Raw genomic sequence first — 21291 nt, forward strand, 5'->3', positions numbered from 1 at the left:
GTACATATCTGTGTTGATAGAACGATATTTGAAACAAAACTAACGTCGCATCGCATGGATTTTTGAGGGACTACTTTCTTAGCACTATACTTCCGGCAGCGGCGGACTGATTCCGTATGACGCGCTGCTGCTGCTGCTGAGACATAAATCCTTCAAATTGCAAGGTTGGTTTTATTTCAAACATTCTATCAACACAGATATGTACATCAATAGTCTGCCGTTACAATCGATTTGCCTCTGGTGCACTGTGGAGTCGGTATGAGTGTTTTTAATGCCGTGCTAACTTGTATCATTGACTCGCGCTAGCCATAGCATCAGCGAACTCGGCGACCAGAAGAACTGAATGAAATTTCTTGAAAAAACGTCTCCAGACGTCTCCATCACACCGGCTGAGTTGGAAAATAGGTCTTACGTCCAAAATTCCGAACTATCCCTTTAAGACAGAGGAGGAAAAATCCCAGAAGAAAGAAGCGGGAAAAAAGAGGATCAATCCAACTCTTTCGACGTTAGTTTGAGACTTTGATGAGTTGACACGTAAAGAGGTTAGTGAGCAGGTAGAACATCCACCACGTCTAGAAAGTAGCAGGAAGGTTCCCTGGGGTACAAACCTTCCACCCAGAGGTCGGCCGTGGACTCCAGGTGCTGGTACCTGCAGGTGTATCTGCCCTGGTCTTCCTGCTTCAGGTCTCTGATCAGGAGCTTCTGAACCTTGTGTTTGACCTCGGACGTGTACCTGCCCTTCATCTCTAACCGCTGGCCGTTTTTAAACCACTGAGCCTCTACGTTAGGGATGGACAACTGACAAGACAGAGCAGACGTCTGGCCTTCCTTACCCGATGTTTCCTCCAGGTGCTTTTCAACCTCCACCTCTGGAAGACAACAACAACAACAAGGACACAACGGTTAGTTCACCAGCTCCACGGATGACGATCCTCAGTGGGGTTTTAAACCCACTGTGCGAAATACAGGGGGGTCTGGGGGGGTTAGACCCCCCTGATTAACACTCGAGACCCCCTGAAAGCCTCAAAAGCAAAATTTGAGGGGGGTCTAAACTAGGGCTGGACGATTAATTGAATTTAATTCATGACTTTGATTTTGGCTTCTCACGATCATAAGAACATTATATCGGAGAAAAACGATTAATGCGCCGCACGGTGCGGCGTGTATGTAAATTCCTATGCTCGAAAAACACCTTGAATGCAACCCGTGTTACGTGCAGCTGCAGCAGGCGTGTGAAAAAAAAATTATATGAATTTTTTTTTTCATATATTTTGGGAAAGTCGAGATCTCGAGTTTCCTAAAAATTATGATTTTTTTTTTTTTTGGAAAGTAGAGATCTCGAGCTTCCTAAAAATTATGATTTTTTTTTTTTCAAAATTTTTTATTTTTCATATTTTTTTGGAAAGTCGAGATCTCGAGTTTCCTAAAAATTATGATTTTTTTTTTTTCCAAAAAAAAATGTTTTTCTTTTTTTTTGGAAAGTCGAGATCTCGAGCTTCCTAAAAATTATGATTTTTTTTTTTCAAAATTTTTTATTTTTCATATTTTTTTGGAAAGTCGAGATCTCGAGTTTCCTAAAAATTATGATTTTTTTTTTTCAAAAAAAATGTTTTTCTTTTTTTTTTGGGAAAGTCGAGATCTCGAGTTTCCTAAAAATTATGATTTTTTTTTTTCAAAAAAAATGTTTGTTTTTTTTGGGGGGAAAGTCGAGATCTCGAGTTTCCTAAAAATTAAGATTTAAAAAAAAAAAAAAAAAAAAAAAAAATTACATATTATTTTGGAAAGTCGAGATCTCGATTTTCCAAAAAAATATGAAAAATAAAAAATGTTGAAAAAAAAAAATCTTAATTTTTAGGAAACTCGAAAAAAAAAATTCATATTTTTTTGGAAACTCGAGATCTCGACTTTGAAACTCTACATTTAAAAAAAAAATATATATATAGAATATTTTTTGCGATAATGGTCCAGCCCGAGTTTAAACATGTTACAGTGTCATTGCAAAACATGTTTTTTTCCCTAAAGATCTTTGTCATTTCAGTTTTACATATGATCTACATACATAATACACTTTGCATGCTTTCTTATCCCTTATAACCAGACAAAATGTCAATTTTAAAATGTAAAACTGTATTTGTAATTTTGTATTTTTAATGTTTTAATGAATTGCTTTCCAAATGTCGCTGTGGAAAAGGCCGACACACAAGCCCACATCTGACAGGGAAAATAGCCAATACTGCAGGGTGGCACCTGGGCTGGTGAAACAGCATTGCGCAACAAATGGGAGATGGGACCCCCCCCCCCGATTATTAATGGGTATTTCGCACACTGTTTAAAACCCACTGTCGCCACCATGTGACCGTGTTTTGGTACTGACCCATGACGGTGAGCTTGGCACTGGAGATGTGCGGCCCACAGACCACCCGGTAGTTGCCCTGATCGGACGACTTGCACTTCCTGATCTTGAGCAGGTGTCGGTCGCCGCTGATGCTGATGTCGTACTTGTCGCTGGTGTCCAGCTTCTGCGTGCCCTTGTACCAGGACAGCGTGATCTCCGGGTAGTTGATCTTGACCTCGCACTCAAACGTCACGTCCTTGTCGGCGAAGACGGTCTGATCGGCGATGTCCTTCACCACCGTGACGGGCTGCGGGAACAAACGAAGACGGTTAGCGACGGATGCAGCAGAGCTTTCAGATTCACGCTGTAGGGCGAGGTACGGAACGCGTATTACACTAAGTTTGTGGTGCCAAAGTTTAAAGGTCACATAGAGTGGTCCTGTTGCACATATATGTTAGTCATGGAGGTCTACTTACATACATTAACTTGTTTTTATGCTCAAAAACCTCCTAGTTGCTGTAAAAATCCTCTTTTCTGACACTGTTCCCCAGCTGCGATATTTCAGACATAAATCTCACCCCCATAAGACAGACTGTCTTGTGATTGGCCAGTACCCGGAAGTGACATAATCAGCACAGCCGCTCTCAGAAGCGCTGGAACGGTGGATGCACTGCTCCTCATTATCAAAACATTGTTTTAACAGTGTTTAAAAATAGCTTCTTCACGACTCCCCGCCGCAGTCCCTTTGACGACCTTTGACCCGGAGTCAGACCCAGAGTCAGAAGACACTGTCCCTCGTGAAACACCTCCACAACGGACGTTATTCTTCTTCTGCGGTTCAATGTACGCAACCGGATGTGCCCGGACTAGTGCCCGGAGCAGGAGGATGTTGCTGTTCAGGAGAACCGCTGTTTACGTAACCGGACCGGGTTTTTTCAGAGATCTCGCTGAGCCCGAGATTACAATAAAACACAAAGTTCTCAGCAGTGGCTGAACTGTTTGTTTAGAACCTTCAGGGCTTCGTAAACAAGGTAATGACGCAGATACACATAAGCCCTCAGAGAAAAGCCTCCTGACCTCTGTGCGCTCCATCCTCTTCTGCAGGTCGGCCACCAGTCGGGCCATGTCCTCGTCCGACTCTCTGTCTCCACGTTCCAGTTCCTGTCGACGACAACATTTTCGTTGAGAACAACGTCCGCAGACAAACACAGCAGAGAGTTTCAGACCGCGCAGAAAGAACTTTACCGGTCTCGCTCCACTTTCTTCGGCTTTCTCCTTCTTCAGCTGCTCGATGGCCTGCAGCAGGCCGCGGTAGTCCGTGATGCCGTACATGCGGGCGTACTTCTCGTACTCTTTGGGGTCCACGTTCCTCAACAGCTCGACGATGTCGATGTCCTTCTCCTCCTTTGGACTCTTCTGCTTCGATGGGGTTCTGAGGACGAAAGCAAAGTTAAGGGATCGGACCTCGTGTGACTGTGTCAGCGTTCGCATCAACGTCGTCAGGTGGACTCACTTCTTCAGTTTGGCGCGCAGGTCGCCCTCCAGAAGCGCCGCCCCTTTCTTTTCGTCCACGTTCATGTCGGCGCTGGACTCGATCTCCCCGTGCTTGTTGGAGGCGACGCACCTGTACTGACCCGAGTCCGACTTGGTGACCTCCCTGATCTCCAGCTTGGCCTCCTGACCCTTCTGCTCGATGGAGATCCGGCCGCCGTGCGTGATCTGCCTCCACTTCCCCTTCATCCACTTCACGTTCGGGATGGGGTCGCCGCCCACTTTGGCGATGAAGGTGGCGGTTCCCTCTGGAGGAGGAACAGGTGGAGGAGGGTTCAGGTGAGAGCGTTACAGAGTAAAGTGTATGTGGTGTGAGTGTGTGATGCAGGGCCGTTTCTAGCTGTTTGGGGGCCCTATGCGAGATACTATTTGGGGGCCCCTATTTTTTCAAACTCCAGGTAAAGATTCCTAACTTTTTCATATATCCTGTGATGATGCAGCAGGTAACAAGGTAGCATAACAAGGTAGCATAACAAGGTAGCATAAGGTAGCATAACAAGGTAGCATAACAAGGTGGCATAACAAGCATGTAGCATGTACTTTTAATTCTCAAAAATATTATAAAATATGAGTCTGAACTTGCAGCTTGGGGGCCCCCTGGTGGCTGTGGGGCCCTATGCAGCCGCATATAGCACGGCTCTGGTGTGATGTGTGAGTTGTGTGTGTTGTCTCACTCTCAGTGACGTGTGCAGGTTTTGGCTCCTCGATGAAGAACAGGTTGTCCAGTTTTTTGGCTGGAGCTGCTGCCGGAGCCTCGGCGGGAGGCGGAGCCGCTCCTGGTTTCGCTGTAAACACAAATATCATGCGATCACTGACAAACTGCTCTGATCTGAAGACCCGGGAACCTTCAAAGTGACTCGTGACGTTTCCTCACCTTTCACCGTGACTTTGGCTTTGCAGAACTCGCTGCCCATGTCGTTGGTGGCCTTGCAGAGATAATCGCCGGCGTCGTGTCTGGAGGCGGGGCTAATCTCCAGGCAGGCGGTACCGTCGGAGAAGCTGATCCTGGTGCTGCCGGCCGACGTCAGGTCCTTCCTGTCTTTCATCCACTGGATCTTCAGAGGGGCGGAGCCACAGACGTGACACCTGAGGCTCAGCTTCTCGCCCTCGTCCACCGTCAGCGGTTTGAGCGGAACGTCGAAGACCGGCGGTTTCTTAGCTTCTGCAGAAGAGAAAGAGGGGGGGAGGGGCAAAGCACAACATCATGGATCAAAAACTGTATCTTCATCCGTGGATGAATTTTCACCTCGTCGACGCCCACCTGAGATTCCCACGGTGACGTCGCAGGACGTTTTTCCAGCTTCGTTGGAGGCGTGGCACGTGTACCTGCCGCTGTCGTCCAGGCGGCAGCTCTTGATGCACAGCACGGCCACGTTGCTCTTGAAGCTGATGTCGTACTTGTCGGAGCCGAGGATCTCGGCGTCGTCCTTGAACCAGCTGATGGACATGGGCTGCGAGCCGCTCAGTCGGCCCTCCACCTTCACCAGTTTGCCCTCGGTGTCCTCGATGTTCTCCGACGGCTTCTTGGTGAACATCGGCGGGTTTTTGCGCTCTGAAAAAGCAGACGGGGGGGCAGCGGTGAGAAGAGGAAGCTGAGGATTCAACGGTGTGTGGGGGGGGGGGGGGCGTGGCCCCGGTTAAAATACCTTTGACCGTGACGTCAGAGGAACACGAGTCCTTCCCCATGTCGTTAGAGGCGTGGCAGAAATATCTGCCGGTGTCGGCTTTATCGGCCTTCACGATGGTCAGGTGGGGCGTGTTCTCCACACAGGTCATCTTATAATTCCCGCCCGAGCGGATGTCTTTGTGGTCTTTGGACCACGTGACTTTGATGGGGGCGGAGCCGGTCATGTGACATTCCAGCTCGACGCTGTCGCCCACCGTCACGTCCTGCGGCGACAACTTCCTGTCAAACACCGGAGGGTACCGCGGTTCTGCAGAAGAAGACGACGACGACAAACAGACGTTTAGAAGAATTAATGTGAATGAAGAAAGTTGAGAAAATCTGCTTCAAACACACGGACTTCACGCACCTTGTAGAGTGAGCTTGGCTCTGCAGGAGGCCGAGCCCACGCTGTTGGTGGCCACGCACGTGTACTCGCCCGAGTGCCTCATCTCGCCGCGGCCGATCTGCAGCACGGCGGTGTTGTCGTCGTACAGCGTGGAGAACTCGTCTCCGTCTCTGAGCGTCTCGCCGTCTTTCATCCACGACACCTCGATCGGCGAGGAGCCGGCGACGCGGCACTCGAACCTGACCGCCTGACCCTCGGTCTGCTGCAGGCTGGTGATTTTCTTGGGGAAGGTCGGAGGCGTTTTGGCCTCTGCGGAGGATTGAGACAGGAACGTGAAATGAAGTACTACACGAGTACTGCAGTGCAGTATAAGTACTTTATCGAAAAGACTCGGCGTTCTTACCCAGCACGTTGAGTTTGCCGGTGGACGAGGCGGAGCCAATGCGGTTCTCCGCCTTGCAGCTGTACTCCCCGATGTCGGCCTTTGTGGCTTTGCTGAGCTTCAGGCAGGCGACACCTTTAGAGAACTCCAGCCTGCAGGTGGGGCTGGAGCGCACTTTGCCTTCCCCTTTGTACCAGGACACTTTGATCTCAGGGGTTCCTGCGACCTGACACTTCAGGCACACGGCGTCTCCGGTGGTCACCTCCATGGGCTCCAGAGGCTCCACGAAGTACGGTGGCTCTGCGGTGACAAAACCAGTAAGATGTCAAAACATCTAAAGTATTTCAAAGTTAGCCTAGCTTAGCTCTTTTACTGCATCTCTATGACATCCGTTGTGATTAGCCTAGCTTAGTTTGTGGAACTGACCCAGGATGGACACGGCTGCCTTGCACGTGTCCTGTCCAGCGTCGTTGGACACCTGGCAGCTGTATTGTCCCGCGGCCTCCTTGTCGTCCGTGCTGAGACACTCCAGGATGCAGGAGCTCTCGGTCGTGGTGATGTTGTATTTATAAGACGCAAAGATCTGCTGGCCGTCCTTGTACCAGCTCACGGTGATCTTTGGCGTTCCCGTGTACGTGCACTCCAGAGTCAACGGTTTCCCTTTCTCCACCGAGACGTCCTTCAGCTTCTTGGAGAAGGCAGCAGGTTCTGAGGGACGCATCAAACACAACGTCCAGTTAGATCGACATATTACTCAGTAGGTATGTGTGTGTGTGTCACAGCTAATTTAAAAAACTGACCTTTGACAGTGAGAAGAACAGGACAACTTTCCTTCCCTGCATCGTTGCTGATCTGACACGTGTACTCTCCGGCGTGAGATCTGTCCACGTTGAAGAGCTCCAGCGTGACCTGGTTCTCCTTTAGGGCGAAGACGCAGTCGCGTCCCGCCACGATCTCCTTGGCTCCTCTGAACCACTTGAGCTTCAGAGGCGAGCTGCCTTTCACCATCGCCGAGAAAGTCACGTTGGAGCCGGGCATGGCGTCCACGGGCTGCGGTGGCACCACGAACGATGGAGGTTCTGGGTGGAGATCAAACACCGTGAATTCTCCCTGAGCCATGACTCGGCTGTACCATTCTAAAAGCTCCTACCCCTTCCATTTCAGACCAATGAAGGATCCAACAAGTGGATGTTTCCATTGCACGCCAAGGACTAATGTGTTACAACAACACCAAGGACATGTATTTTTTTAAATAAGTATTCTTTCTTGGTCTGGGTTAGGGTTAGGGAGTGATCGAATGCAAAACCCTAAACCCTAACTCATCCTAGCTTCTGTTTAGATGCCATTGGAGGTTCCAGATGTTCCAAATGACCTAGTATGACGTCCTTGACTTGGTTACCCAATTACATCCACTAGGTGGTGCTCTAAGTGGACTAATACCATGTCGTCAGACTTGGTCTAAGTTGTGAGGAGGAGCTGAAATGGACCTGTTGACTCGTTCAGTATCGTATCATCATCGCAGCTAAATATCCAAACATTCATACATTTAAATCACACGAGCGACCTCCATCCGTCACTGACCTTTGACCACCAGGGCGGCCGTGGTTTCGCTGGATCCCGCCTTGTTGGCAGCTCTGCATTTGTAGACCCCGGAGTCCGTCAGCTTCAGCGTGGGCACCTTGAGCGCGCAGCTGTTCTCGCTGAAGGAAATCTCGTAATTGGGGCCGCTCTGGATCTCCTCCCCGTCGTGGAACCACGAGACGGTGAAAGGCGGCGAGCCCGAGACTTTGCACTCCATCTCGCCGGCTTCGCTAACGACCGTGTTACAGTCCTTCAGCTTCCTGGTGAAGCTCGGAGGTACGATCTTATCTGATGTGGATGGGGAAGCAGGTGATAGGAGGACAAATGTGACGAGAACATATCAGGATGAGGTTTAAAATGGACAAACTCACATTAAATATCTGGTCTCTTGACTAAAATGACCTGAACTAGAATAATGTGAGCATCATTTGGTCCAGATATTTTCAAGAGTTTGCATTTGACAATCGCAAGAGATTCAGTGAATGTGCACTGCAACCAAAGGACCTTCAGAAGATCTATGCTGGGGGCGGAGCCTGGCTTGATTCAGAAGGCAGGACATTCATGCATTTTCACATGAGCTCACTTTGGAAGCTGGCAGGAGAATCTCTGGAGAATGTCCTGAGGAACTTCTCCCTCTGAACAAGCTCTGGAGAAGCTCTGAACTGAAATCTGGTTAAGACCTGAATCATCAAATCATTTAGAAAACCTGTCTTTGTTACTACTTCTACTAATGACCCAACCACGTGCAGAGAAGACACCAACCTAAGACGGTGAGGTTGATTTTGCTCAGGTCCTTCCCGACCTCGTTCATGACCTGGAAGGTGTACTCTCCAGAGTCCACTTTCTCCGCGGAGAGAACGTTCAGGCTGGAAATCATGCGGGAAAACGAGATCTTGTACTTTCTTCCAGAGGTGAGCTCCATGCCGTCCTTGAACCACTTGGGCACGAGTTCCGGCGTTCCGCACACTTTGACCTCCAGGGCGGCGATGTCGCCCGCCGTCACGCTCAGAGAATCCGGCTTGTCTATGATCTTTGCCGGTTCTGGAACAAAACAGAGACGGAGCAGAACATTGTTTTTACTCACACATGCAGGCGGCAACGGCGGCAAGAGAAAGAGAGAATTATTTATTTTTTTACGAACCTAGAACAGTCACGTTAGCGAAACACTCCACGCTCCCGGCATCGTTTCTGAGTTGGCACGTGTATTTGCCCGCCGTGGTTGCGTCGGCCTTAAAGACCTTAAGAGCGACCTGGTTGTTCTCAAAGGTGATTTTCCAGTTGTCACCGTCCCTGAGAATGTGATCCTTGTCTTGAACCCAGGACACAGTAATGGGTTCAGAGCCTTTAACAGTGGCCACTAGGGTCACTTCCTCTCCCAGTATCACTGTCGCGTTTGACAGTTTCTTCACAAACGACGGTGGCTCTGAAGAGAGGAGAAAGCGCAAATTCAGCAGGGTTGGCAAAAGAAAATCTCATACTAATGATTTTCATTTGAAACTAGCGCAATTTCTACTACTGACCTCTGAGTTTAACCGGCGTCTGGCAGGCGTCACTTCCTACACTGTTTGACGCCTTGCACTCGTACTCGCCGGCGTCCAAAGCTTCTATCCCAATGACGTGCAGCGTCGCCGAGCTGCCCTCGCTCACCATCTTATACTTCCTGCTCTCCATCAACGGCTTCTTGTCTTTAAACCAGGTGATCTGGAACGGAGCCGTACCGCTCATCTCGCAGTACAGACTCGCGTCCTTGCCCTTCAGCGCCTCAACAGGCTGAGGCACTTTGACAAACGACGGGGGCTCTACAAAGAGATCGGGACGACTGTTAATGACGGAACACGTGGAGAGGACGCCATGGTAAAGTCTTAAAGCTGAGACCCGTAACACTGTCACAGTTCAGTGACCAAAGGACCAAATGTACGATGGAGAGTTTGACGACGTCAAATTAAGTTTTGTTGGCAGTTGTTGGAAGTGGAGCTAAAATGGCGGCGGTACCTTGACCTACAGTCGTGGACTTGTTGTGAAAGATGTTTGGAACTGTTCTACATTTCTGTGATTTATACGTTTCTACTCTTTGTAAATTTGATGTTATCGGTAATCTGCCAAACCTGTGATTGTCCTGGAAGAGGGATTAATCTTTGGCTCTGCCGGAGGTTTTTCCTAATGGTAGGGTAATGGTAAATTCAATTTCTCACCCTATACCTGCCCAGTACAGACTACCAGGTCCTGGGAAAACACCGCCTTGAATGGCAGACACTTTGTCTATTGGAGGATTACAAAAGGGGAGTTGCTCAGGTATAAATGTGGAGGGCTCACTTTGCTCTGGGTCTTTCTCCAGCTAGGATTCACTCCTGTGAAGATCTTCACCAGCAGCAGAGAATTCCCACAACAACCAGATGTGGAAGGGCAATGTATTTCTACCTAGTGTTCGTTGGTACTAACAGTTAAATGGATGGTTGTATGATTTTCTAACGTGGTGAAGTTGTGGGCAGTTGTTGGAACAACAGGGTTTTTGTTTGGGAAGAAGCTGTTTGTTGGAAAAGAATGGTGGAGAAGTAGTAGATGGAATTAGATTTAGGATTAATGAGTTATGGGACTTGTTAAGTTTACTACTGATGAGATGAAGTCGTTGAAGGATGATGGTAAAGTCAGTTTTTTAAAGTCAGTTTTTGTTTTGCATACAAAGTAAGTGGAGCTGTTAATATGTTAAGGAATCAGTTTGAGCATGTTAAGATACTCGCCTTTTAAAAGAAATGTTACGGACACCAGCTTTAAGCAGAACCAGAACCTCAACCACACACTGAGAAGCCAGCGCTTCAAAGACCAAACATGATGGAATGATGAAATCAAGGAGAAGCTAACCTTTGACAGAAAGTGTGCTGCTGCAGCTCACGCTGCCAGCATCATTCTGAGCTTCACAGGTGAAAACTCCATCATCATCAAAGCTGGCGGAGAGCAGTTCCAGGACTGCTACTGAGTCAACAAAGGACGTCCTGTAGTTGCCCTCGTCCGTGACCTTGGTATCCTGTTTGTACCAGGTCACTTTCAGAGGAGCCGTGCCACTGACTTTACACTCCAGACGGAGCGCAGCTCCCTGCTTCACAAACTTAGTGGCAGGGAGTTTCAGCACAAACTCGGGTGGTTCTGGAAAGCCAAAACACAGACGCGTTAGCCAACGGGAAGCTAGGAAGTAGACGCCACAAACAGACAGGTTATGAAGAGGCGGAGCACGTGGAATAAAGCGTAGGAGTTAGCAGCAGCAGAGGCAGAGAAAGAAAACACAGATACATCACAGAGAGACAACAGCTTTGAACAGCGACACAAACAAGAGTGACGTTAAAAGACAAAATGTCAAACCTTTGACCGTCAAGTCTGCACTGCAGCGTACAGAGCCAGCGTCATTGCTGACTTGGCAAGAGTAAACTCCACTGTTGGTGACGCCCACTGAATAGAGCTCTAAGAAGCACGACTGCCCCTCGAGCCCCGTGAAACAAGTGGGCCCGGTCATGAGCTCCGTGTTGTCCTTGAACCATTTCACCATGAACGGTGGGGTTCCGTTAAATGAGCTTTTGTACCGAACGGTGGCGTTGGGCAGAGCCACCTGTGACTCGGGCACGGTCACAAAACTTGGAGGTTCTGAAGAGAACAAGAACGGAACCAGGTTAAAGAACAACTCACCTGTGTTTGTTTAGGGTTTACCTGAGTCAGTCACACTTAAGAGACCGTCTGACCTTTGACCATCAGGGATCCACTGCATTGACAAGTCCCCGCGGGATTGGTCAGTTTGCAAGAGTAGGCTCCTGCGTCGGACACCTCGAGGTGCTCGATCTCAATAAACACAGCGTTGTCCTGCTGGATGAGTTTGTGTTTTACACCACTAGAGATTTTGCCTCCGTCTTTTTGCCACTCCACACCGATGGGGAGGGAACCGGAGATTTTGCAACAGATTTGAACAAAGGAGCCCAAAATCTCCTGCATGTCTACAAGTGGTTTGATGAAACTCGGAGGAATGACTTGTTCTGTTATCAGGGGAATAATGACATGGTGAAAACTGTGTTCGACACGGCCCTGAGAGAGCATTTCAGTCGCCACGGAAGTCATAATTTGGACACCTGAGGTAAGTCAACAAGTTCATGTTGGCATTGTTAGCCAAGTCTATAGTTTAGAGTTGAGAATCGAAACCAATTGAGAATTCGTCAAGATATAGTAACAAATCATCTGCGTACAAAGAGATCTTTGGAGTTCTCAGGGTAAATTATGACCTCCGAGGACGACTGGTACCACAGGAAGTTCATGAGCTTTCACACAAACCTAGTACGACCACTTTGACTCTGCAGGTGCAGCTGCTGATGTGGTTTGCCACCTCAAAGACGTACTCTCCTTCGTCCTCTCTCTGAGCAGACTGAACCTTTAAGCTGCTGGTGTTGTTCTCAAAGATCAGCTTGTGCTGCCTGATGGACTGCAGCTCTTTGCCGTCTTTCATCCACTTGACCTTGAGCTCGGGAGAACCCGTGACCTTACATTCAAGACTGACCGGATCTCCAGCCGTGACTTTTATCACCTTGGGTTTCTCAGTGATCTGAGGAGGTTCTACGAACGCAGAGCAAAGTCAAACGTTCATAAAGAGTCTTTTTCGTGGTTAGGGAGAGATTTCATTGGTTATGGTTATGAACAGTTGTACCTTGCACTGTGAGGCTAGCAAAGCATTTCTGCTGCCCGGCCTCGTTTGCCACCTGGCAGGTGTATTTTCCACCGTGTGTCACCTCACATGCAGGAATCCTGAGAGAGGCCACGTTGTTCTCAAACGTTCTCTCAATCTTTGCATCCTCCAAAATCCAGTGGTCATCTTTTTGCCATTGCACAGAGAGAGTGGGAGAACCCTGGACAACGCACTGAAACTCGGCCATTTTGCCCAGAACAGTGACCGTGTTCTCCAGCTTCCTGGTAAACGTGGGAGGTTCTGATGGAGAAACCCAGTGAAATGTTTACGCCGACGTCGATCAACAAGATAGAAACCGTGTTTTTGTGATTCTGATGAGACTGACCTTTGAGGTTTAGCATCGCCTTACACGTGCAGCTGCCCACCTCGTTAGCAACGGTACACTGATATTCACCGACGTCAACGTTGTCACATTTGTTCACGTCCAGGCCCACAGTTCCGCTCGTCTGCGAGAAGCTGTGTTTAGCACTGGGTTTGAGCTCTTTAGCGTCTTTGTGCCATGTTATTTCAAACGGACCCGTGCCAGACACCTGAGCCTCCAAACCGGCACTGGAGCCTTTAACCACGTCGGCCGGAGCCAACTCTCGGATAAATAACGGAGGTTCTGAGATAAAAAGAAAACAGATTAACGACGAATCACAAAGCCGAACCCGTCGGTGGCCTCCCGGAGTAGATCACTGACCTTTGACCTTGAGCTCCATACTGCAGCTCTCACTGCCGGCTTCATTGCGAGCCTCGCAGTAATAAATGCCGCTGTCTTTGGTGTCGGGCCCACAGAGCTCCAGCGTAGCCACGGAGCTAACAAACGCCACCTTATGGCGATCGCTGTTTACGATCTCTGAGCCTTCTTTAAACCAGTAGATGTCAATCTCGGGTGTTCCGGTCACGTGACACTCAAACACTTTGCTCTGACCGGGACGGACCACGGACAAACGGGCCGGAGTTCGCGTGAACTTCGGAGGTTCTGAGGAATGAAATGAACAAGCTCAGATTTGACCACGAGACGAGAGGGAAACTTTTTATCTGCGCAGTTTGTTTCCATCCAAAAGTCGTTTTTTCTGAAGATAAAATAACCCATAATTGACGAGTTTGTATTTGCTGTTTCGAGATAGAGGGCGCCTCCTGGTGGCTGATCTACCAAACATCCAAAACAACCGTAAAAAAACCAACGGGAGTCTAAAGTAAATGTGGGCGGAGCCTTTTAAAGGTGGAAAGATCCTGAGTTTTAATTTTGAGTTTGAATAAAGATCCTGACGACGGCAGATACGAGAGCAGATGGATGGAAACAAACAAATCAACTCCTCAAAAACCTTTGACGAAGAGCGTCGTCTGACAGGAAGTGGAGCCCACGTCGTTGTGTATTTCGCAGACGTAGTCTCCAGAATCTGTGGTTTTGGCAAAGAAGAGCTGCAGCGAGCTGGACGTGTTGTCTTTGACCACCGAGCAGTCGGTGCTGGACACGATCTCTTTCTGGTTTTTGAACCATTTGATGGTCAGCGGCGGCGTGCCAGAGACCAGGACGTTAAACTGGACCTTCGATCCAGGCAGAACGTTCATGGATTCGGGTTTTTCAAGAATAAACGGTGGTTCTGAAAAAGAAAGACAAACCAAAAGCCTGTGAAAGCTGCACCGGCTGCAGACCAGTCCACTTTCTAACTCTACAAAAATAAACTGGACTCAAACCTTTAACGAACAGAATGGCCGAGCACTGCACCGTCCCCGCCTTGTTTTTGGCGATGCAGGTGTAGCTGCCGCCGTCTTTGCCGTCCAGATCGGAGATTTCCAGAAAAGCCACGTTCTCAAAGAAGGTGCATTTGCGTTTGTCGTCGGTCTGGACCTCTTTCTCGTCTTTGTACCACTGTATGGTTATGGGCAGCGAGCCAGAGACGAGGCACTCCAGGTGAGCGAAGGAACCTTTGATTCCTTCCGTTCGCTTCAGTTTTCTCGTGAACGAAGGCGGAATGATTTGATCTGACGTTGGTAGAAGAGGGGGGGGAAAAGTCGTAAAACAACGTTCAAAGCAAACTATATATTCTACGATGCAGACGACGAGAACTGACCGAGGATGGTGAGCGAGGCCTCGCTAGAACCTCTGCCGACGTCGTTTGAAACTTCAAAGACGTATTCGCCGCCGTCGCCTTTGTCCGTTTTGTTAATCTTGAGCACGGAGCTGGTGTCCGTGCTCTGGACTTTATATCTCAGGCCTGACGCGATCTCCTTTCCCGCCTTCAGCCATTTGGCTTTCAGGGGTTTGGTGCCAGAGAACCTGGCCTCCAGCGTGGCCGGATCCCCCTGAGTCACACTGATGGACTTGGGCTCCTCTGTGACCTTAGCTGGCTCTGAGACGTCAAATGAAACCATTAGCGAATAATCTCGGGGGCAAACCTTGAGGAGTTTGGTCTTTATCAACGTCATAAAATTCAACATGTGATCGAAATCCATGGTTTTGATGGATCTGGATTTCTATGATTCAATGAAAGGTTCAAAGGTCCAATATGCATCAAATATACAGAAAAGTACGGCCACTGGTCAAATAGGGAAATTAGCTTGTAACCAGAGGATTGCCGGTTTGAATCCTGGACAGTCGAGGGCCGAGGGTACTTCTAAGCAAGGTACCCAATCCCCATCAAACCACATTGATTCAGTAATTGGACTCCTAGTGGCCAGGAAGAGAATCTGGCTTTTAATCTCTGGATTTACTCTCAAAGAAAGTTACGTCTTTGGCTAAAATGCGTCAAACAACTCGAGAGATAAGACCAGGGTTAAAATTGGTCTTTTCTGCGATGAAGAGCTGCGACAGGAGCTAGCTAAAATTACAAGTCTGTTTTCATGGGTGAGCAGCTTGAACCGCCGTGTTAGCTTACAGGCGTTAGCGGTCAACATCACACTCGTTGCATATTGGACCTTAAATCCAAAGTTTGGTAGAAATGCGTGACTTTATGATTTGATAAAGACCGTATCGTATTCAAACAAACCTTTAACTGTCAACACGGCGGAGCACGTTTGGCTGCCGGCCTGATTCTGAGCCTGGCAGGAGTATTTGCCGCCGTGCGTGCTCTGTAAGTTGCTGATGTGCAGCGCGGCCGTTTGGTTCTCGTGCGTAATCTGAACGTTCTCCGCCTCCTTGAGCTCATGGTTGTCTTTGAGCCAGGTCACGGTCATGGGCTCGGAGCCCTTCAGGGTGCACGTCAGAGAAACCTCGTCGCCCACCAGCGAGCTGAGGTTCTCCAGCTTTCGCACAAATGACGGCGGTTCTGCGAGGAAGAAAAATCAGATTCACGTTACTGATGAAGCGTTAGCCTCTGCGTTAGCCTCGTACGGTTCGCCCTCCACGAATCCAAACCGACCTTTGAGCGTAACCTGACTGTCGCAGGAAGCCCTGCCCACTTCGTTCTCGACGACGCACTGGTACGAGCCGACGTCGCCGGCCTCCACCGAGTGCACCTGCAGCGCCACCTGCTCGTCTTTCACCGTGATCCTGTGTCTCTTGTCGTTCCTGACGGGCTTTGTGTTTTTATAGAAGGACACGGTGAACGGGGCGGAGCCGGACACTTGTGCTTCCAGCGTCAGCTCGGACCCTTTCACCACGTCTTTGGGCTCCAAGCTACGGACAAACAACGGCGGTTCTGGGAGGAAACAGCAGAGACGAGGGTGATGAAGGTGAAACGGCGAAATAAAGAAAGAGTTGACTGGAGTCTACGGGGGAATTCCAATTCCTTGCTTAACCCTCATTCTCAAAAATCCACACTCCCTCTAGTCCAAGTTCCGTCCCGATTCTCAGAAAAATTAAGTTGAGGGGCAAGTTTAAGGGCTGTATCGCCCTCAATATTGAGATTTTCCGAGACCATCCTTGGGAGCAAGGGCTACCCAGAATGCATTGCGTGTTTTCACATAACAAAGATGGCGCCGAAAGCAGCGAAATGAGTACGATACAAATGAAGTATTTTCTTTGTTAATAGAGATATAAAACCGACATATATAAAAACTTGACCGACAAACGGATCGTAATAAATAATCCTGACGTAAATCTGTTCTTCTTCTTCTTCTTTTTTGGAGTTGACAGACTGGACGCAGCTTTGCCGTTATTCTGCCCCCTACAGTCTGAAGACGTATCTGCATTTAAGGGGTCTCCCATTTCTTAGTGACAAAATAACCCTCAACACTTGGTGGTTTTGAGGCCAGTTAAGATTAAGGGTTGAGCTTGAGGGTTAAGATAGGAATTGGAATTGGCCCTACGTGCTTTTTCTGAACGCTTCTTCAGTTAAGATGACGTACATTTCGGGAAATTGTGGATAAAGAATTCTGCGATTGACTCATCCGTCATTTGAACTGAGGAAAAGCTAAAGTTTTGGAGTAAAAACCGACCTTTGACCGTGACCGTGCTGCTGCAGCGGTCACTGCCGGCCTCGCTGGACGCCACGCACAAATACTCGCCGCTGTCCTCTACGGTACAACGGAGCATTTCCACGGACGCCGCCGAGTCCGTCGCGGCCATCGCGTACTTAGGGCCGGAGCCGATCTCCATCTCGTCTTTGAACCACTTGAACGCGATAACGGGGCTGCCCGTCGCTTTGCACTCCAGCCTGCAGGTGTCGCCGCTGGTGACCAGCTTGGTCGTCTCGAGCTTGGTCACAAACGCGGGAGGTTCTGAGAGAAGAGGTCAAAACACTCGTTACAGGACGGGAAAAAAAATCACGTTAGTAAACGTTTTCCAAGTCGGGGGCGACGTTAAAGACGGCACCTTTGACGAAGAGGACGGCGGTGCAGTCCACCTTCCCGGCGTCGTTGGACACTTGACACGTGTATTTATCGGAATCGCTGGGTTTCACAGAGTTGAGCTCCAAAGAGCTGGAGGTGGAATCTTTCTTTATGAAACATGTGCCTCCACTCACGAGCTCCTTATCCTCTCTGAACCACTTCACGGCCAGAGGAGCTGTTCCAGTGAAGGCAGCTCTGAGGGACACGGTGGTGCCCGGTATAACTTCCTGGTTGTCTGGTGTCGCAGTGAACACCGGGGGCTCTGGAGGCCGTGAACAGAAGTTCATGTTAGCATGATCTCGTTCAAGGATTGCACACACACACACACACACACAGAGAATAAAGAGCGTTGATGACCTTTGACATAGAGCGTGCCGCTGGTTTCCTTAAATCCCGCCGAGTTGGTGGCTCTGCATTTGTAAACTCCAGAGTCGGCTTTTTCCAGACGCGTGATTTTCAGCGTCGCAGAGCCGTCTTTGAACACCGGCTGGATCTTAGAGCCGGGCGTGACCTCCTGATCGTCTTTGAACCAGACGATGGTCATGGGCTGAGACCCGGACACTTTACACTCCATGGTGACGTCGTTAGCGAAATTACCGTCGACTCTTTTCAGGGTCTTGGTGAACGTCGGAGGCATAATCCGATCTGAAGGAAAGACATTACAAACCGTTTTATACAGTTTCTTTGACAACCTTAGTTGTAGGTTTTTGAAGTGTGGTTGAATGAGGTACTGCAGCTGCTGCCATAGTCTGAGTTAGATAAACCTCTTCTTCTTAGAGGTTGAAAACGATCTGTCAATCACCCTAATTGACCAAGGTAAGCCAGAACTATGTCGCTGCGTAACTGAAGACGCTGCAGAGTCACAGAGTTGTTATTACGCACCGCACAGGGAGCATCGATTTACAGTCAGTTATCTTACTTATTTTTTTTATTTTATTTTTTTTAAACAAGTTATTTTTAGACCAATAGTGACATGTGTTTTTAATAATTTGGTATCTAAGAAATCTCAAATGGCACAGATGGTGCCAAACTGTGCCAACAGAGAGAACGCCCAGACATCTCTTTACTAAAACCTCTGTAATTTCACTCTGCTTCATTTCAGCAGCATCAGACTTTGCACAGCTCATGTCCACATATTGTTACATGACCTCCATGTGTTTTTAAGCTCCTACTGCATATTTTAAAGGTGATATATGCTTTAAAATGCAATATTTTTTTAGGCGAGAGAAAAAAAAAAATCCTTCAGTTATGCTGTGTTCCATGTACATTTACTCTGATACAGTGGCATCGACAGTGAAACTTACACCTCTGGTGGAATCTCACGTGTTATCTGTAGTTTGATACCAAGATAATCCACATAGAGCTTGTAACTGCAGAGGTTTACTCTATTTAGTTTGGGCATGTCATTTTCGAGCAGGGACTCCAAAAAGAGGGTCAAGGAAGAAGTGGTTAAGTTCATCACTTCAGTGTAAGAATACCTCGTACAACCACACCTCAAACCCTCGTTAACGTATGAAGAGCAGGGTTTGTTTTCAGAGCAGACTGATGTCCTGACCTAAGACGGTGACTGAACAGTTGCACTGATCTTTCCCGACTTTATTGGACACTTCCATCTTGTACTCCGAAGTGTCTCCTTTCTCGGCCACGAGGATCTTCATGGTGGCGACGTTGTCCTTCAGCGTCATCTTATATTTCCGCCCACTGGTCATCTCTTTGCCGTCTTTGAGCCACTTCACTTTCAGCTCAGGGCTTCCGGAGACCTTGCACTCCAGCGTGGCCGAATCCCCCGCGGTCACGCTAATGGACTCTGCGGGTTCTACGATTCTGGCCGGCTCTGGGACAAAACAAACTCGTTTGTTATTGAGAGAACAAAGAATATAATCGGAGCTTCAGAATCTACCGCGCGCCTGACGTGGTCTGACCTTGCACAGTCAGGGTGGCTTCGCACTTCTGTTGCCCGGCCTCGTTCTCGGCCTGACACGTGTACTTGCCACCGTGGGCGATGGCGACCGTGGTTATGGTCAAACTCACGACGTTATTCTCAAACACGGTCTTGATGTTCGGATCGTCGTCTCTCAGTATTTCAGAGTCTTTCGTCCATTTGACGGCGATGGGGGCCGAGCCCTTAACCGTGCCCTGGAGTTTGAGGGCATTTCCCAACACTGCGGTCGCACTCTCAACTCTTTTCAAGAAGATCGGAGGCTCTGCAAAACATCACGGGTTAAAACTGGACCTCGATCAAAGACACGTTTTATCAAACCCCAGATTTACTAACCTTTAAGTTTAGCTACAGCCTTAGTGGTGACTTTGCCCACATCATTGGAGATGACGCACTGATAATCTCCGATATCTGCGCTCTCAAATGTCTGGATTTCAAGCCTCGAAATTGAATCCTGTGAAACGATTTTATGCTTCTGATCGCCGCTGATGGTTTTCCTATTTTTCAACCAGGTGATTTCAAACGGAGCCGTTCCCGTGACCTCGCACTCCAGCTGAGCCGGAGCTCCCTTCACCGCCTCGAGCGTCTGCAGCTCTTTTCTAACGGAAGGCGGCTCTGAGAGTCAAAGGAGTAAGTACAGCAGGAGTTAACAGCAAATGTTTTTTCTGCACGGAACAGTGAGTGAACAAGGAAATGCAAGATTGAACAAACCTTTGACAGATACCAGGGTGTTGCAGCTCTCGCTGCCGGCATTGTTCGACACCTCACAGGTGTAACTGCCACTGTCTGTGACCAGAACGTTTGTTATCTCTAAAATGGCGACGCCATTCTTTAAAGAGATTTTATATTTGTCTCCGTCACTGAGCTCTCGCTCGTTCCAGAACCAGTGGATGTGAAGCTCGGGCGATCCTTTAACCGAGCACTGAAGCCGAGCGGCGATACCCTGTTTCCACGTAAACTTAGATTCCATTTTCTTGACAAAAGTAGGCGGCTCTGAAAGGAGTTTTTTTAGTTGACAAAACACCAAGATTTTCAAAACATTGTCAATTGAAAATCACAGTAAAAACAAAGACAACAGGACAACAAGTGCACAGTGTTAGTATCAGCCTGCAGGGGTCAGCAATAACCACCCGCAAACCTTTAGCGTCAAAGCTAACGGAAAGATCGTCGTTAAGATCTTACCTTGAACTGTCACCACAGCCTCGCATGACGAGCTGCCAGCCTCGTTAGCAGCTGAGCACACATATTTCCCAGAGTCCTTCACTTTAGACTTGGGTATCTCAAGAACCGCCACCTTGTCCTCAAAAGACAGTTTGGACTCCATGCTCTGGTGGACTTTTTTGCCGTCCCTGGTCCAGGTGACGGTCACGCCAGTGTCCTCGTCCACCTGGCACTCCAGCCTCAGCGGGTCGTTGACGGCGGCCGACACCGAATCAAAGGTCTTAACAAAGCTGGGCTTGTTGACGACCTTGAGTTCTGCGGTGACGGTGGCGGTGCCGACGCTGTTGGAGGCCTTGCACAGGTACACTCCCTGGTCGGTCAGCTCAAGAGTTTTAATGTGAAGGGAATATTTGTTCTTTTCACATTTCGTGACATAGTTGCCTTCGGACGAGACGGCTATGTTGTCCTTGTGCCAGACAACTTCCATGGGCGAGGAGCCAGTGAGCGAGCACTGGAACGCAGCTTGTTTGCCCACAAATAAAGTCATTGGTTCTGGTTTTGAAACAAATACCGGCGGGTACATCTCTATGGAGAGCAGGTAGAACATACAAGACATTTAAAAACAAAGGATAAAGCTAAGATCCCAAACCTGCTGATGATCACAGTTGATTTAAAAACACATATGCTCCTCAACATCATCATCATTGCTAAACGTGACTCCAGATCCGGGTTTTAAACAAATCACAAGTCACATGATGATCAGGGTAAAACATGTGATTATAATTCTCTCTCTCTCTCTCAAACACAAACATGAGAACGCTGTTGCTTTGATAAATAAAAAGGCCCCACTGGGGT

The 21291-nt window shown here is 48.6% G+C and overlaps 1 protein-coding gene across 15 annotated transcripts in view; it reads right to left on the bottom strand.

The window, feature by feature from the left end:
• ttn.2 (titin, tandem duplicate 2) overlaps positions 1–21291 on the bottom strand; it is a 180307-nt gene that overhangs the window by 119019 nt on the left and 39997 nt on the right. For 12 of the 15 annotated variants that reach the window (XM_083907402.1, XM_083907400.1, XM_083907398.1 and 9 more), the window contains 37 exons: positions 20458–21021; positions 19987–20268; positions 19612–19890; positions 19259–19540; positions 18892–19170; positions 17694–17981; positions 17320–17598; positions 16944–17225; positions 15926–16204; positions 15554–15832; positions 14639–14917; positions 14262–14549; positions 13889–14167; positions 13261–13542; positions 12904–13182; positions 12540–12818; positions 12170–12448; positions 11590–11877; positions 11216–11494; positions 10721–11002; positions 9382–9660; positions 9003–9284; positions 8624–8902; positions 7862–8149; positions 7081–7359; positions 6707–6988; positions 6302–6580; positions 5920–6207; positions 5533–5820; positions 5148–5438; positions 4761–5048; positions 4561–4671; positions 3849–4134; positions 3581–3767; positions 3413–3496; positions 2375–2642; positions 609–869 (listed from right to left, as the gene is read on the bottom strand). In XM_083907402.1, coding sequence (XP_083763528.1) covers positions 609–869; positions 2375–2642; positions 3413–3496; positions 3581–3767; positions 3849–4134; positions 4561–4671; positions 4761–5048; positions 5148–5438; positions 5533–5820; positions 5920–6207; positions 6302–6580; positions 6707–6988; positions 7081–7359; positions 7862–8149; positions 8624–8902; positions 9003–9284; positions 9382–9660; positions 10721–11002; positions 11216–11494; positions 11590–11877; positions 12170–12448; positions 12540–12818; positions 12904–13182; positions 13261–13542; positions 13889–14167; positions 14262–14549; positions 14639–14917; positions 15554–15832; positions 15926–16204; positions 16944–17225; positions 17320–17598; positions 17694–17981; positions 18892–19170; positions 19259–19540; positions 19612–19890; positions 19987–20268; positions 20458–21021 — 10227 coding nt within the window. The remainder of the gene's footprint in view (positions 1–608; positions 870–2374; positions 2643–3412; positions 3497–3580; positions 3768–3848; positions 4135–4560; positions 4672–4760; positions 5049–5147; positions 5439–5532; positions 5821–5919; positions 6208–6301; positions 6581–6706; positions 6989–7080; positions 7360–7861; positions 8150–8623; positions 8903–9002; positions 9285–9381; positions 9661–10720; positions 11003–11215; positions 11495–11589; positions 11878–12169; positions 12449–12539; positions 12819–12903; positions 13183–13260; positions 13543–13888; positions 14168–14261; positions 14550–14638; positions 14918–15553; positions 15833–15925; positions 16205–16943; positions 17226–17319; positions 17599–17693; positions 17982–18891; positions 19171–19258; positions 19541–19611; positions 19891–19986; positions 20269–20457; positions 21022–21291) is intronic. The other 3 variants (XM_083907390.1, XM_083907401.1, XM_083907394.1) reach the window with 2 other exon arrangements.

Source organism: Microchirus variegatus (assembly GCF_963457635.1).
Source record: "Microchirus variegatus genome assembly, chromosome: 20".
In the NCBI taxonomy this organism is placed as follows: domain Eukaryota; kingdom Metazoa; phylum Chordata; class Actinopteri; order Pleuronectiformes; family Soleidae; genus Microchirus; species Microchirus variegatus.